Raw genomic sequence first — 17,887 nt, 5'->3', positions numbered from 1 at the left:
AAATGCAAAAAAGCAGTCCTACATATTTGTTTAATATGCGCTTTGAATGACATATCCTGATCAAAAATGACTCCAAGATTTCTCACAGTATTACTAGAGGTCAGGGTAATGCCATCCAGAGTAAGGATCTGGTTAGACACCATGTTTCTAAGATTTGTGGGGCCAAGTACAATAACTTCAGTTTTATCTGAGTTTAAAAGCAGGAAATTAGAGGTCATCCATGTCTTTATGTCTGTAAGACAGTCCTGCAGTTTAGCTAATTGGTGTGTGTCCTCTGGCTTCATGGATAGATAAAGCAGGGTATCATCTGCGTAACAATGAAAATTTAAGCAATACCGTCTAATAATACTGCCTAAGGGAAGTATGTATAAAGTGAATAAAATTGGTCCTAGCACAGAACCTTGTGGAACTCCATAATTAACTTTAGTCTGTGAAGAAGATTCCCCATTTACATGAACAAATTGTAATCTATTAGACAAATATGATTCAAACCACCGCAGCGCAGTGCCTTTAATACCTATGGCATGCTCTAATCTCTGTAATAAAATTTTATGGTCAACAGTATCAAAAGCAGCACTGAGGTCTAACAGAACAAGCACAGAGATGAGTCCACTGTCCGAGGCCATAAGAACATCATTTGTAACCTTCACTAATGCTGTTTCTGTACTATGATGAATTCTAAAACCTGACTGAAACTCTTCAAATAGACCATTCCTCTGCAGATGATCAGTTAGCTGTTTTACAACTACCCTTTCAAGAATTTTTGAGAGAAAAGGAAGGTTGGAGATTGGCCTATAATTAGCTAAGATAGCTGGGTCAAGTGATGGCTTTTTAAGTAATGGTTTAATTACTGCCACCTTAAAAGCCTGTGGTACATAGCCAACTAACAGAGATAGATTGATCATATTTAAGATTGAAGCATTAAATTTATGCTTCGATCATTAAATTTATTTATTTCATTATATATATGTGTGTGTGTGTGTGTGTGTGTGTGTGTGTGTGTGTGTGTGTGTGTGTGTGTGTGTGTGTGTGTGTGTGTGTGTGTGTGTGTGTGTGTGTGTGTGTGTGTGTATATACGTATACACACAGGCATATACAGTAGTGTTCAGAATAATAGTAGTGCAATGTAATTACAAAGATTAATCCAGGTTTTGAGTATATTTCTTGTTACATGGGAAACAAGGTACCAGTAGATTCAGTAGATCCTCACAAATCCAACAAGACCAAGCATTCATGATATGCACACTCTTAAGGCTATGAAATTGGGCTGTTAGTAAAAAAGTAGAAAAGGGGGTGTTCAATTGTGTGTTGTTCGTCAATTTTGTGGAACAAACAGGTGTGAATCACGTGTCCCCTATTTAAGGATGAAGCCAGCACCTGTTGAACATGCTTTTCTCTTTGAAAGCCTGAGGAAAATGGGACGTTCAAGACATTGTTCAGAAGAACAGCGTAGTTTGATTAAAAAGTTGATTGGAGAGGGGAAATCTTATACGCAGGTGCAAAAAACTATAGGCTGTTCATCTACAATGATCTCCAGTGCTTTAAAATGGACAAAAAAAACAGACGCGTGGAAGAAAATGGAAAACAACCATCAAAATGGATAGAAGAATAACCAGAATGGCAAAGGCTCACCCACTGATCAGCTCCAGGATGATCAAAGACAGTCTGGAGTTACCTGTACGAGGTCTGTTAGAAAAGTATCCGACCTTATTATTTTTTTCAAAAACTATATGGATTTGAATCACGTGTGATTACATCAGACATGCTTGAACCCTTGTGGGCATGCTAGAGTTTTTTCACGCCTGTCGGTTACGTCATTCGCCTGTGGGCAGTCTTTGAGTGAGGAGTGGCCCACCCTCTCGTCGATTTTTTCATTGTTTAGGAATGGCTCAGATACTGCTGCTTTGTTTGATAAAATTTTTTTCAAAACTGTAAGGCACAACTGAGTGGACACCATTCGATAAATTCAGCTGGTTTTCGTTGAAAATTTTAACGGCTGATGAGAGATTTTGGTCTGGTAGTGTCGCCATAAGGACGGCCCACGGTGCCTGACGGCGATCTGCGCTCTGAGGCAGCGTCATCTCGCTGTTTCAAGTTGAAAACTTCCACATTTCAGGCTCTGTTCACCCAGTAAGTCGTCAGAGAACAGAGAACTTTCAGAAGAAGTCGGCATGAGGAGTTTATTCGGACATTCCACTGTTAAAGGTCATTTTGTAATGAAAGAACGTGCAGGCAGAGTCGCATGTCAGGCCGGACCCGACCGCAGGGGGTCGCAACAGGAAAAACACCTCCGTTGGAAAACTTAACGGGCAAGTTGGAACATGCCCAAGCTGTTAAACAATTTCTTACAAATGGTTTTCAACACGGAGGTGTTTTTCCTGTCGCGGCGCACACAGATTTGCGTCGTCATCACGGAAACGACTCGTCGAATTTGCGCGCACGTTCTTTCATTACAAAATGACCTTTAACAGTGGAATGTCCGCATAAACTCCTCATGCCGGCCTCTTCTGAATCTTCTCTGTTCTCTCACGACGTCCTGGGTCAACAGAGCCTTAAATTAGAATGATTTCAGCTCGAAACAGCCAGACGACGTCGCCTTGGAGCACTGCGCGATGTCCCGCTCCGTGGGAAGTCCTTAAAGCGACAGAAACACCCCATAATCTCTCATCAGCCGTTAAACTTTTCACCAAAAACCAGGTGAATTTCTCGAATAGTGTCCACTCGGATATCCCTCACAGGTCCTGAAAAAAGTTTGATAAAGCACCGCGCGCCGTCTCGAGCAGCGTCTCAAACAAAGGAATTCAGCCTAGAGGGCGGGACCAGTGCTCACTCAAAGCCTGCCCACAGGGAAATGACGTCACCGACAAGCGTGAAAAAACTCACGCATGCGCACAAGGGTTCAAGCATGATTTGTGTAATCGCACGTCATTCAAATCCATATAGTTTTTTTTTTTTTTATAAAACTGCCAGTTAGTTTTATAAGATACCTCGTAAGTGCTGTGACAGTAAGAAGACACCTGTGTGAAGCTAATTTATTTGCAAGAATCCCCTGCAAAGTCCTTCTGTTAAATAAAAGACGTGCAGAAGAGGTTACAATTTGCCAAAGAACACATAAACTGGCCTAAAGAGAAATGGAGGAATATTTTGTGGACTGATGAGAGTAAAATTGTTCTTTTTGGGTCCAAGGACCGCAGACAGTTTGTGAGACGACCCCCAAACTCTGAATTCAAGCCACAGTTCACAGTGAAGACAGTGAAGCATGGTGGTGCAAGCATCATGATATGGGCATGTTTCTCCTACTATGATGTTGGACCTATATATCACATACCAGGTATCATGGATCAGTTTGGATATGTCAAAATACTTGAAGAGGTCATGTTGCCTTGTGCTGAAGAGGACATGCCCATAGCCCATAGCCCAATTTCATAGCCTTAAGAGTGTGCATATCATGAATGCTTGGTCTTGTTGGATTTGTGAGAATCTACTGAATCTACTGGTACCTTGTTTCCCATGTAACAATAAGAAATATACTCAAAACCTGGATTAATCTTTTTAGTCACATAGCACTACTATTATTCTGAACACTACTGTATATATGTGTGTATGTGTATATGTATATATATATAGAGAGAGAGAGAGAGAGAGAGAGAGAGAGAGAGAGAGAGAGAGGAAAATAAGTATTTGAACACCCTGCGATTTTGCAAGTTCTCCCGCTTATAAATCATGGAGGGGTCTGAAATTTTCATCTTAGGTGCATGTCCACTGTGAGAGACATAATCTAAAAAAAAATCCGGAAATCACAATGTATGATTTTTTTAATAATTTTTTCTATGTTACTGCTGAAAATAAGTATTTGCCAATCAGCAACAATTCTGGCTCACACAGACCTGTTAATTTTTCTTTAAGAAGCCCTCTTATTCTGCACTCTTTACCTGTATTAATTGCACCTGTTTGAACTTGTTACCTGTATAAAAGACACCCGTTCACACACTCAATCACACTCCAACCTGTCCACCATAGCCAAGACCAAAGAACTGTGTAAGGACACCAGGGACAAAACTGTAGACCTGCACAAGGCTGGGATGGACTACAGGACAACAGGCAAGCAGCTTGGTAGAAGACAACAACTATTATGATTATTTATTAGAAAGTGGAAGAAACACAAGATGACTGTCAGTCTCCCTCGGTCTGGGATTCCATGCAAGATCTCACTTTGTGGGGTAAGGATGATTCTGAGAAAGCTCAGAACTACACAGGAGGACCTGGTCAATGACCTGAAGAGAGCTGGAACCACAGTCACAAAGATTATATTAGTAACACATGATGCTGTCATGGTTTAAAATCCTGCAGGGCAGCAAGGTCCTCCTGCTCAAGCCAGCACATGTCGAGGCCTGTTTGAAGTTCACCAGTGACCTTCTGGATGATCCAGAGGTGGAATGGGAGAAGGTCATGTGGTCAGATGGGACCAGAATAGAGCTTTTTGGAATCAACTCCACTTACCATGTTTAGAGGATGAGAACAACCCCAAGAAAACCATCCCAACCATGAAGCATGGGGGTGGAAACATCATACTCTGGGGGTGCTCTTCTGCAAAGGGGACAGGATGACTGCATCGTATTGAAGGGAGGATGGATGGGGTCATGTATTGCGAGATTTTGGCAAACAACCTCCTTCCCTCAGTAAGCGCACTGAAGATGGGTCATGGCTGGGTCTTCCAGCATGGCAATGACCCCAAACACACAGCCAGAGCAACTAAGGAGGGGCTCCATAAGAAGCATTTCAAGGTCCTGGAGTGACCTGGCCAGTCTCCAGACCTGAACTCAATAGAAAATCTCTGGAGGGAGCTGAAACTCCAAACCTGAAAGATTTGGAGAAGATCTGTATGGAGGAGTGGACCAAAATCCCTGCTGCATTGTGTGAAAACCTGGTCAAGAACTACAGGAAACGTTTGACCTCTGTAATTGCAAACAAAGGCTACTGTACCAAATATTAACATTGATTTTAACAGGTGTTGAAATACTTATTTGCAGCAGTAACATACAAATAAATTATTATAAAATCATACATTGTGATTTCTGGATTTCAGACCCTTCCATGATTTCTCAGTGGGAGAACTTGCAAAATCGCAGGGTGTTCAAATACTTATTTTCCTCACTATATATATATATTAGTTTGCTTGGTTTCAGCACCAAAGGTTCCCGGTTCAAACCCCACCCTTGCCAGATTTCTCCATGAAACGTGGAGTTGTGTCAGGACGGGCATCCAGCGTAAAACAGCATAAAAATTCAACATGTAGCTCCACTTGGCTCTACTGTGGCGACCCTGAGTGATAAACAAGGGAGCAGCCGAAGGGACTTATTTTGTTGTGCTGAGTGCATAAAGTAGAATGATGATAAGTTACATTGAACAATTTAAAAAAGTAATAATAATGTTGTCGCATCCTTCTGCAGCTAGAGTGAACTGCAACAAATGATTTTGCAAGTAACGATGTTGCACCCTATAAACAAATATTGCTAATTTCTTCAAATAACTGAAATATCTTGATTATAATCCTCAAACCTGATGTGTTTTATTGTAGTTTTGATAAGGATGGAGATGTTCATTACCTGATCAAATGGAGGGATCTGCCTTACGACCAGTGCACGTGGGAGGTGGATGAATTTGACGTTCCGGAATACGACAGCCATAAATCTTTTTACTGGGACCACAGGTTGGTCAGCAACATGTTCGATTATGATCTGAGCTTTCAAGCTTCTTTTGCTGGTTTTATTCTTCTTTTGATCAAGGTGAATGTGACAAAGACGAATGTTCAGATCCCATTTAATATCGTAGTTTACGAACACTTTCATATGTGGTAAAAGTAGTACTGATGAAGTTGTTGTCTTACATATCCATGGAATAGCGGGTGTCTCTTTTTTTCATCAGTTTTCTTTCTTTGTCCCCATCGTAATGTATGTTTGAGCGCTCAGAGAGAAACAGACACTGCTGACGTTTCTCCTCTTTCTGCTTCGCTACCTTTGATGTCTCAGAGTTTTTGTTTACTCTTCATTTACTTCCCAGGGAGCAAATTTTAGGGGAGGACCAATGCTCCCTGGTGGTGAGGAAAGGAAAGAAACTCAAAGAGGACCAGCCGAAGAGGGAGGTGCCTCCTGATGCCCCCATCATCGATGTAAGTGTGCACATTTGAGGTCACTTAGATCATAAAAAATGCCATTTCACACAACAGTGTCCTGACGTTTCCAGTGACTGATTCATGATTAGAGTTTATTGAATCTTGTCTGTTTTTTCCTTGTCTCTCTGTGTATTTTTGTCCAAACATGAGCCAAACTGTTGAGTCTGACATATTAATGGATTGTCATATCTCCAGCCAACAATCAAGTTTGAGCACCAGCCGTGGTACATTAATGCCACAGGGGGGACGCTGCACCCGTACCAGCTGGAGGGCCTGAACTGGTTGAGGTTCTCCTGGGCTCAGGGTACTGATACCATCCTGGCAGATGAAATGGGACTGGGAAAGACGGTGCAGACCATCGTTTTCCTTTACTCGCTGTACAAGGAGGTGAGGGTGCAGGATGGACCATATGTATTATAGTGCTGTGACTTCATCCCAGTTTCATCATTTCTTCTGGATTGTGAGTCTGTTTGAAAATTAAACACAGTTCTGCAGAGCAGAATGTAGATTTTTATGATTTCCAGCCACGGATGATGTAGAAATGGGATTCTTTGGTAGAAAACATGCATGTGTCTGTAAAAATGTGCATTCCCTGACCTGTTTAACCAGTCGTTTAGTCAATGACCCCAAAGTCCATTTGACCTAATCGGTATCACTAAAGGGGACTAAGCAGCACTTGCAATACACAAAATTGTATGGTGGCTATTCCAGGTTGACATCTGTAACCAGGTTGGGGTCAATGAAGGATTACACAGGAGTCAACATTTAAAAATCCTCTAATCATATTGAAAAGTACACCACATTATGATCTTAAAGATTCCAAAAAGGTAGTTTGAACTATCTGTGACTGAATGTTATGGAGTTATGGGGTAAAAACAGCAAAAATGGTGTCATCTGTCATGCCGAATTATGACGTTATGTGGTAACATTTGTCTTATGGATGTCAGCCTTGTTTGACCATTATTTTGGAGACCAAGCATGGACTAACTAACTCATATATCTCAACAGCCAATCACGTGACCACAACTCAGTGCATTCAGGCATGTTTAAACATGCTCAAGATGATTAGCTGGAGTTCAAACCAAGCATCAGAAAGTGGCAGAAAGGTGACTTATGTGACTTTGAATGGCCCATGTTGTTGGTGTCTGTTGGACTGGTTTCACTTTTCCATATGCACAACCACCTCTTAGATCCACAGATGATGGTCTGAAAATAAAGAAACATTCAGTGAGCAGTAGTTCTCTGGAATCGAATGCCTTACGGATGGCAGTAGTGCAGCAAATAACTGAAACAATTCTCATGGTGATACAAGCACCAAATCCATCACACGTTCTCCTTAGACATTGCTGTTTTGAAAAAAACTGATGGGCCACTTGAATTTTCAATCGGTGGCCACGTAGGGGTCCATTGAAGAATTACACAGGGGTTAAAATATAAAAATGCTCCAATCATATTGAAAACTATACCACATTATTTGTCTGATTGTAAAGATTCCAAAAAGGTATAGTTTGGACTATCAATGACTGAATTCCATAGAGTTATGGGGTAAAAAGAACAAGAATGGTGACAAAGTTCAGTTTCAGTTTGTACAGGGGTCAAAAGTTAGAGTTTCAAAAAGGAATAGTTTGCACCATGTATCATGCTTAGTTATCATGTTACGGGGTAACATATGTCACATGTCATAGAATTCAATGGATGTCAACATTATTTGACCTTTACTTTAGAGATCAAGCATTCAACACAGTCAGAACTATTTCATTTATTAATCCAAGTAGCTCAATCAACAATTTGCACTATTTTTTACTAAAATTGGAGCAACTTTAACTTTTGACCCCTGTGCAAACTGAAATTGACCTTTGTCACCATTCTTAAGGTTTTTTTTTTTTACCCCATAACTCCATAACATTCAGTCACAGATAGTCCAAACTATACCTTTTTGGAATTATTATGTTCAGACAAATAATGTGGTATAGTTTTCAATATGATTGGAGCATTTTTATATTTTAACCCCTGTGTAATTCTTCAATTGACCCCTACGTGGCCGCCTATTGAAAATTCAAGTGGCCCGTCGGGTTTTTTTCAAAAGAGCAATGTCTAAGGAGATATCTAAGGTGTACCTTTTCCAGATTTGTTGCTTGTATCACCATTTGAAGGATTCCTCTGTAAATATTCTGTTATCTGCTGCACTAAGAGGTCAGAGAAGAAAGGCCTATAGATATGCTCTGAGGACCATTGGTGCTGGTGCCTATTTCCAGATTCTACAACCCCTGGCAAAAATTATGGAATCACCGGCCTCAGAGGATGTTCATTAAGTTGTTTAATTTTTTAGAAAAAAAGCAGATCACAGACATGAGACAAAACTAAAGTCATTTCAAATGGCAACTTTCTGGCTTTAAGAAACACTATAAGAAATCAGGAAAAAAAATTGTGGCAGTCAGTAACGCTTACTTTTTCAGACCAAGCAGAGGGAAAAAAATATGGAATCACTCAATTCTGAGGAAAAAATTATGGAATCATGAAAAACAAAAGAACGCTCCAACACATCACTAGTATTTTGTTGCACCACCTCTGGCTTTTATAACAGCTTGCAGTCTCTGAGGCATGGACTTAATGAGTGACAAACAGTACTCTTCATCAATCTGGCTCCAGCTTTCTCTGATTGCTGTTGCCAGATCAGCTTTGCAGGTTGGAGCCTTGTCATGGACCATTTTCTTCAACTTCCACCAAAGATTTTCAATTGGATTAAGATCTGGACTATTTGCAGGCCATGACATTGACCCTATGTGTCTTTTTGCAAGGAATGTTTTCACAGTTTTTGCTCTATGGCAAGATGCATTATCATCTTGAAAAATTATATCATCCCCAAACATCCTTTCAATTGATGGGATAAGAAAAGTGTCCAAAAATATCAACATAAACTTGTGCATTTATTGATGATGTAATGACAGCCATCTCCCCAGTGCCTTTACCTGACATGCAGCCCCATATCATCAATGACTGTGGAAATTTACATGTTCTCTTCAGGCAGTCATCTTTATAAATCTCATTGGAACGGCACCAAACAAAAGTTCCAGCATCATCACCTTGCCCAATGCAGATTCGAGATTCATCACTGAATATGACTTTCATCCAGTCATCCACAGTCCACGATTGCTTTTCCTTAGCCCATTGTAACCTTGTTTTTTTCTGTTTAGGTGTTAATGATGGCTTTTGTTTAGCTTTTCTATATGTAAATCCCATTTCCTTTAGGCGGTTTCTTACAGTTCGGTGACAGACGTTGACTACAGTTTCCTCCAGTTTCCTCCCATTCGTTCCTCAATTGTTTTGTTGTGCATTTTCCATTTTTGAGACATATTGCTTTAAGTTTTCTGTCTTGACGCTTTGATGTCTTCCTTGGTCTACCAGTATGTTTGCCTTTAACAACCTTCCCATGTTGTTTGTATTTGGTCCAGAGTTTAGACACAGCTGACTGTGAACAACCAACATCTTTTGCAACATTGTGTGATGATTTACCCTCTTTTAAGAGTTTGATAATCCTCTCCTTTGTTTCAACTGACATCTCTCGTGTTGGAGCCATGATTCATGTCAGTCCACTTGGTGCAACAGCTCTCCAAGGTGTGATTACTCCTTTTTAGATGCAGACTAACGAGCAGATCTGATTTGATGCAGGTGTTAGTTTTGGGGATGAAAATTTACAGGGTGATTCCATAATTTATTCCTCAGAATTGAGTGATTCCATATTTTTTTTCCCTCTGCTTGGTCTAAAAAAGTAACCGTTACTGACTGCCACAATTTTTTTTCTTGATTTCTTATAGTGTTTCTTAAAGCCAGAAAGTTGCCTTTTGAAATGACTTTAGTTTTGTGTCATGTCTGTGATCTGCTTTTTTTCTACAAAATTAAACAACTGAATGAACATCTTCCGAGGCCGGTGATTCCATAATTTTTGCCAGGAAGTAGATGAGAGTCTTAACACTCCCCAGCCAAGGTCTGTACCCATTTACAGCTGGATGGGCTAACACAATGCAGGTAAGGTTTTGTCCAAGAACATGCATATTGGTGGTCCAACTCATTTATCCCACTGATCTACTTGCTGTGCATTGAACAATGGAGATGACACTCCATTTCTGCTGCAACAACATGAAAGTATGAACCCAACCTGCCTTGTGTCAACAATTAAGGCTGGTAGTAATGTAACAATGTGGCAACTGTGTGATGCCCCAGTATGCACCAACATCTCTGAGGAGTTTTCCGGTATATTTTTTTAAAATAAAGAATTAAGGCAGTTAAGACCCTACTGAAGGCAAAAGGGCGTACCTAATCTAATGGCCGATAAACATGTTTTATACTGGACTATGAATAAAACAAATGAGAAATTGCTTTCTATGTTCACTTTTCTGATTTCTCAGGGTCACTCTAAGGGACCATTCTTGGTGAGCGCGCCCCTCTCCACCGTCATCAACTGGGAGAGGGAATTTGAGATGTGGGCGCCAGACTTCTACGTGGTGACGTACACTGGTGACAAAGACAGCCGGGCGATCATTAGGGACAACGAGTTCACATTTGAAGAAAGTTGTGTAAAATCAGGGCGAAAGGCATTCCGCATGAAGGTATTTGTCACATTTCCAACACGTGTGCATGTGTGTGTGTGTGTGTGTGTGTGTGTAAATATTTTATTTTACATTTAGTTCTTTTATAGAATGCCTAATCACAACATAAATCAACATCACAATGGATTGAAACATCGAATGTGATTATTTGCATTCTGATGAGTTGTACTCCCCTTTTTAAAATACAATGATGGAGGATTGTTTTCACTCATCTTCAGGAAATGTTTCATTTGACCAATTAGAAAGTTGGCATGGCTGAGCAATTTAAGTCTAAGATCAGCTCTTTACCTGACAGAAATGTGTAGAAATCATCTCTCACCGATATTAAAACTGCACAGCCGGAAAAGAAGCACTTACAGATGGACCACGCATAATAAGTTGAATTATTCAGGTTGGGTAAGTTGGTTCAGTCACTTTGTTGGGTTTGTGGTGCACATGATTTGAAAAATAAAGCACAACAGAGAGATGTAGACTACAGTTACAGGAGAGTTGTTTAATAAAATTAATTAAAATGACAGTAGAGAAGCTTGAATCTTCGACTGGACTGGGTTGCTTGACGCGAGGACGTTTCGCTTCAAATCGTAGAAGCTTCCTCAGCTAAAATTCTTGCTCTAGTAGTCTGTCTTCTGTCTTGACTCTTGTAGAGAAGAATAAAGAGAAGCCACAAAAGTTGGAGTTTTTACACCTAACCAGACCCCTCCTACCGGTTAGGTTTAAAACTCCAGCTTATTAAGTTCTTGGTGGATGTAATAACGTAAAGCCTGCTAAAGCTGTTCTGCTTCTAAAAGGTCTTCTGTAGACACTGTGTCAGCTGTGGTATGCGGCAGAACTATAATTTGGATGTTGTAATCATCCCTGCTGCCTCTGACATATGGCCAGATGATCTGACCAAAATCTTTAATCACATTGCAGGATTTCATATTGCTCAAAGCATGATACCTACAACTATCACCACTGGTTATAGAATTTATAAATTACTGTTTTTGAGATGAAGTCACTGACCAAAACACTGTTATGTCCAGTAATCCAGGGGAAGACTTGATTTGAGAAAGTCTTTTCAGTGAGACATTGGCATCAATTTGACCAGTTAACTCTTAGCCTCGGCTTGTGTGTCATACATCACACTGACAAAGTGGGGAATCTCGGGGTAATTTTTGATCCTACATTGTCCTTTGACCTCCACATTAGAAATATTATGAGGACTGCTTTCTCTCCACCTGCGAAATATAGCGAAGATTCGTCCCATCCTGTCTATGGCTGATGCTGAGACCCTGATCCATGCATTTATCTCTTCTAGATTGGACTACTGCAATGTTCTATTTTCTGGTTTACCACAGTCCAGCATTAGGGCTCTCCAATAGGATCAAAATGCTGCAGCCACACTTTTGACATGAAGCAGAAAGTTTTGACATTACACTCATTTTGACATCTCTTCACTGGCTTCCTGTCCCAGTAAGATCAGATTTTAAAGTTCTGCTACTAGTCTATAAAATTGTTCACGGACTGGCACCTCCCTACCTAGCTGACCTAATTAAACCTTATGTACCGGCCCGGGCTTTGCATTCTCAGGGTGCAGTACTACATTGTGTCCCTTGGGTGAATGAGACGTCTGCGGGTCACAGAGCTTTCTCTTATCTTGTACCGTGTTCTGTGGAATGATCTCCCTGTGTCAATAAAACAGTCAGATTCTGTGGAGATTTTCAAGTCCAGACTTAAGACGCACTTATTTTCCCTTTCATATGGCTAGCATACTGGTATAGTTTTGTTTGATGTTTTTTACTCTTTTAATTCATTTTATTAAGAAACAGAGCGTGCCGCGGCCTTGACTTTACCTAATTTCTGGGTCTTTAAAGTGAAGCTTAGAGCTAGTGGCCGGCAATCACCTTACTGTACTGTGTTGGCGACCCTCCTGTCCTGTGCACCAACAGCATTTCCTGTATATTTGTTTTGTGAATTGTTTCTGTAATTTATGTCTGTAGCATGGCCCAAGCAGAGGGTCACCCCTTTGAGTCTGGTCTGCTTGAGGTTTCTTCCTCAGAGGGAGTTTTTCCTTACCACTGTTGCTCTGGGGGTTAGTAAGGTTAGACCTTACTTGTGTGAAGCGCCTTGAGGTAGCTTTGTTGTGATTTGGCGCTATATAAATGAAAATAAATTGAAATTGAAATTGATTTGCAACTTTGTCTTTAGTGTTAACACATCTGATCCTCATAAAGCCCACCAAGGTACAAGTGGCCTGACTGTGGTCTTTTAGAAAAAACCTCAATCCACAGGATCCTACTTATGAAATTTCACTCCTTGTTCATGTGCAGCTCTGCTGTCCAGCATATATCACTTGCCCTTGTGACCCCGACTGTGCTACAGGATACACGTTTGAGCATTGCTATGCTGTTCTGGCTCTTTTACCTGCAGAAAGACACTGCGATCAAATTCCATGTGCTGCTCACCTCCTATGAGCTGGTTACGATAGATCAAGCCATCCTGGGCTCCATCACTTGGGCGTGCCTTGTTGTTGATGAAGCCCACAGACTGAAGAACAACCAGTCAAAGGTAAACTAATGAGACGAGTTGGAGACATTAGCAGGAGTTTAAATACTGAATCCTGAAGTTATTCTTTTGAAAAATGGAAGAATTATGACAGAAGATCGACAATTCCTTTTAGGTTATTTTGCATACTTTAGTGCGTTATTGCTGCACACTTTTCGGTACCTCGTGTTTAAACTCGTGCACTTTGTCTTGTGCAGTTTTTCAGAATTCTCAATGGATATAAAATCTACTACAAGTTGCTCCTGACTGGGACTCCTCTTCAAAATAATTTGGAGGAGCTGTTCCACCTGCTTAACTTCCTCACCCCAGAGCGCTTCAAGTAAGTCTTTTCTATTTCATCACGGTGCATTTTTTTCCCTCCTTCCACACCTTCTCTTTACACGTCTTCATACGATGTCTGAGCTCTGCTGTAATGGTCAGTTTTTGCTGTTGACATATGCATAGAACTTCACAATCTTGAAATATTCAGACATCTTTATGTAGAATATTACACTCTGTAATCTGAAAGAGAAAATACCTGCAAGATGATGTAAACTAAATACAAATATAACATACAAAATAATGTATGGCATTGCTAGTGCACACACTTTAAAAATGTATTATAACCATTAAATAATACAAGAAAATTTTCAAGTAAGTGATTATCCCTTTCAGTTAAACCATTTAATAAAAAAGGAGTGGGAATGGGACAGATTTTTTTCAATTTAATTTATATCATGAAGTTGATGTGTTTATTTGTATTAAGCAAAAATTGTATCAAAGCATGGAGCTGTTTGTGACAGGTGAAATATTGGGGGTAAGGTAACGAAGTATTAGAAAAGTATCAGGCATTTTGAAGCCATTACCAGTCCTCCATACTCAGCCTGGGTCAAGCCAAGTGTGGGAGCATGCGGGGTTGCCGTGGTTTGCCACATCTCCAACACCATGGAACTGCCCCTGGTCCTGAATGGCAACCACATTCCATTCCTACATCTCTAACCGGGCTATTCCACAAAGCGCAGTTCTACTGTGATTGCCCGTGATACAAAAAAGTGCAAAAACAGGATGAAACAGCTTAATCCAGCCTGGTGCTCAGGAGTTCACTTATAAAAGAGTCTGGCCAAAAACAAAAGAAAGGATCTGCACCCTCGACCAGACATGATCGAGCTGTCTTCATCTTCAACTGCTTTTCCGGGTTTGGGTTGTGGGGGCAACAGCTCCAGCAGGGGACCCCAGACTTCCCTTTCCCATGCCACATTGACCACCTCTGACTAGGGATCCTGAGGTGTTCCCAGGCCAGTGTGGAGATATAATCTCTCCATCTAGTCCTGGGTCTTCCCCGGGGTCTCCTCCCAGATGGACGTGCCTGGAACACCTCCCTTGGGAGGTGCCCAGAAGGCAGCCTTACCAGATGCCCAAACCACCTCAGCTGACTCCTTTCAACGCAAAGGAGCAGCAACTCTACTCTGAGCCTCCCACGGATGACCAAACTTTGATCAAGCTGTTCAATTAATCTTAAATAAAAAGCACAACAAACGCTGCTTTGTCTTCAAATTTTTTATCCCGATGCAGTGGGATCGAACAAGTTTTAAGTCGTAGTCACTACGAATACCCCATTTATAGACATTGGAGCATGATTGAAGCCGTTAAGAGTCGGCATACCCGAAAGTTACCACATACTATCAACGATTTAGAAAATTGGGATGAAATTTTTGAACAGTTCAAAAACTGCATCCCGATTTCAAATCTGATGCTGATGATGGCCATAACTACTACGTATACCAAGTTTGTACAAGATTGATGAAGCTGGATTAAGAACTTACTGTGATGCTTCAAAACATGCCCCGATTTGCTATTCGGGATTAAACAGGAAGGCGTGACACTTGGGTCCTGAACAATGAAACATTTGCATGCTGGATCATGCACAGAAATTGGGCAGGTGCCCAAAAACACTCCCTCATCATGCAAGTGACAAACCTCACTTTAGTCCCTCTCCGTAACCGCTTGTCTGAATCGGCCCTATTGGCTCAGACGTCTCTAAATTTTATACATGGTAGTGCATTACCATGGTTCAATCATTTTGGGGAGATTAGGGTCCAACCTTATATTATTATAATAATTATTAGTAATGAGTTGAAATAATTTGGCCAGTAAATTTTACGCACTGTTGTTTGGTCATCGTCTAAGATCAGCCTGATCCAAGTGTGCATGGCTATTCGAGAAATCTTTGGAATAAACAGACAACTGGGCATTTTTTCAACATTGATATGCTTCATTTTGAAATGAAAAGAGAAAACATCTCCATTTCACATGAGTCTGCATCTGTTGTATAGACAAATATCTGCTCTATGAGTTGTGGATATTCTGAAGCTGTGCATGATTTCTTATCCTTGTGTGTGTCATGTCATGTGTGCAGTAACCTGGAAGGATTCCTGGAGGAGTTTGCTGACATCTCAAAGGAGGACCAGATCAAGAAGCTCCATGACCTGCTCGGGCCTCACATGCTCAGGAGGCTGAAGGCTGATGTCTTCAAGAACATGCCTGCAAAGACCGAGCTGATTGTCCGAGTGGAGCTCAGCCCCATGCAGAAGTAAGCACCGGGATAATACCAGGAAGACTCACCTCGTTTCCACATACCTCTGTCTGTGTAACCTTGGCAGCCATTGACCCATTCATTTCCATGGAAATCCATCCTGTATTGCCTCCAGCACATTGAACAAAAAAATTTACGGTGGATTTCAGAGAGACCTTATATGCAATGTGCCAGGAAGCTAGTTTTGGAAGGCCAAGAAGCTAGCTCCTTCCATTCCATTGTTTGACTCTTGAGCTTCAAACAGTGTCATTGGAGAAGTAAAAAGATACTAGTTTAGAGAGTTTTCACAGTTTCATTTTCATAGTTTTCCATGCGCGGAACTTGTTGACAACAAAACAAAATAAACAACCTCTTGCGGCTGCTGTGGTTGTTTGGATGAATGACAGCCAAATTCCGCAAAAGAGCTTCTACTCCCAGCTGAGCCAATGAAAATGGTTGAGAGGAAGGCAGAAGAAACACTACAAGGACATCCTGAAGCCGAACTTCAAGAGCTCCTCCATCGACTGGAACACCTGGGAAGGACAAGTGAGAGACCAAGCCAGGTGGAGAGCAATGATCTACACCGGGTGGAAGCCTTCAAAGGATTCTGGACGAACTACACAGAGGAAAAGTGGAGAAAGAGGAAGGAGAGAGAGAAAGATCCTGCCCGCAGAAGCTTCTCCCAGCAACTATGTGCAGCGTCTGTCAAAAACAGTGTACTGCAAGACTAGACCTGTTCAGTCATCTCAGCGTCCACCATTTCTTCTGAGAATCAATCACGAGACAATCTTCCTTGGCACCAAGGGATTGCCATGGCGACATGTAGCATGTGGAAACGAGGCAGTAGGAGTTGATATTTTGGATGTGTTGTTGTGTGGGCCAACAGAACAATCATAAACCTTTCTTAAAAGAAGGAAAATGAATTTCTCCTTCAGATTAATTTGACATATTGCCGGACATTTAACCCTCTGGTGTCCATAGACTCAACAGCGAGTCCAAACCAATGGGTTTTTCTGTTTCTGGACCCCAGAAGGTTAATTGGCACTGTGTTCATTATTCTCAGCAACTTAAACTAACCTCTGTCCCACAGGAAATATTACAAGTTTATTCTGACAAGAAACTTTGAGGCGCTGAATTCCAAAGGTGGCGGTAACCAGGTGTCCTTGCTCAACATTATGATGGACCTGAAGAAGTGTTGCAACCACCCGTATCTGTTCCCTGTGGCTGCAGTGGTAAGGCGGTAAATCCACCAACACTGAGAGCAAAATCAGAACAAGAACAACCATCAACCAGATAAATTGCACCTCACATGTCGTAGCCATTGCAGACTAATGTGGGATTATTTTCTTTAAAATGTGAATATCTTAAAGTGGCATGACAGAGTTTTGGGCACCACCTAACCTGAAGGATTCAGATTTTAGTCAATGTAATACTTTGGAATTCTGTTCTCAAAAAGGATGCAGGTCATATCACACAGGGAAATCCACGCTTACGGAGGCTGTACGTTTACATATGCTGGAAGTTTGCTTAGCTAACAACGTGGACTTTGATGTTACACCTTCATCCCACTTTGTGGCATTGTTTCTAATAGACAATAGATTGTGATCAGTGATGTCTAGTTCACCTACTGTGTGTGTTATCAATCAATAACTTCAGGTTTGCAGACATGGCTGAACCTCTGTGAAAGTTGCACAGTGAACTGGTTAGCTTGTGAACGCTGATGTTTCAAAGTATCAAATTTAGAATCAGTGCAACAGTGACTTCTGTTTCCCTATTTATTTCGCCACACGAGCACACTAGTGTTGTGTCGTTCCTGAACGATCTGATTCTTTTTAACAGCTCTGTCTCATGAATGAAGGGATCTGAAGCTCACAAAAAGAAGCTGTTGGTCTCATCTCCTGTTCCACAGAGCAGTGTTCCTTCCTGTTTCATCCCGAATAGCAAATCAGGGTGCAATTTGAAGCATCACAGTAACTCCTTGATCCATCTTTTGTCATCTTTTGTCTTGAACAA

At 41.1% G+C, this 17,887-nt stretch overlaps 1 protein-coding gene across 4 annotated transcripts in view; it reads left to right on the top strand.

The window, feature by feature from the left end:
- Positions 1 to 17,887, top strand: part of chd5 (chromodomain helicase DNA binding protein 5) — a 125,807-nt gene that overhangs the window by 72,891 nt on the left and 35,029 nt on the right. For all 4 annotated transcript variants that reach the window (XM_034165875.1, XM_034165877.1, XM_034165876.1 and 1 more), the window contains exons 12-19: positions 5,579 to 5,710; positions 6,061 to 6,169; positions 6,368 to 6,559; positions 10,579 to 10,779; positions 13,189 to 13,326; positions 13,521 to 13,642; positions 15,719 to 15,892; positions 16,965 to 17,106. In XM_034165875.1, the coding sequence (XP_034021766.1) occupies positions 5,579 to 5,710; positions 6,061 to 6,169; positions 6,368 to 6,559; positions 10,579 to 10,779; positions 13,189 to 13,326; positions 13,521 to 13,642; positions 15,719 to 15,892; positions 16,965 to 17,106 (1,210 nt within the window). The remainder of the gene's footprint in view (positions 1 to 5,578; positions 5,711 to 6,060; positions 6,170 to 6,367; positions 6,560 to 10,578; positions 10,780 to 13,188; positions 13,327 to 13,520; positions 13,643 to 15,718; positions 15,893 to 16,964; positions 17,107 to 17,887) is intronic.

The sequence above is a fragment of the Thalassophryne amazonica genome, chromosome 3 (assembly GCF_902500255.1).
Source record: "Thalassophryne amazonica chromosome 3, fThaAma1.1, whole genome shotgun sequence".
In the NCBI taxonomy this organism is placed as follows: domain Eukaryota; kingdom Metazoa; phylum Chordata; class Actinopteri; order Batrachoidiformes; family Batrachoididae; genus Thalassophryne; species Thalassophryne amazonica.
The sequence above is the reverse complement of the archived record's forward strand: the minus strand, read 5'-3'. Positions and strand labels throughout refer to the sequence as shown.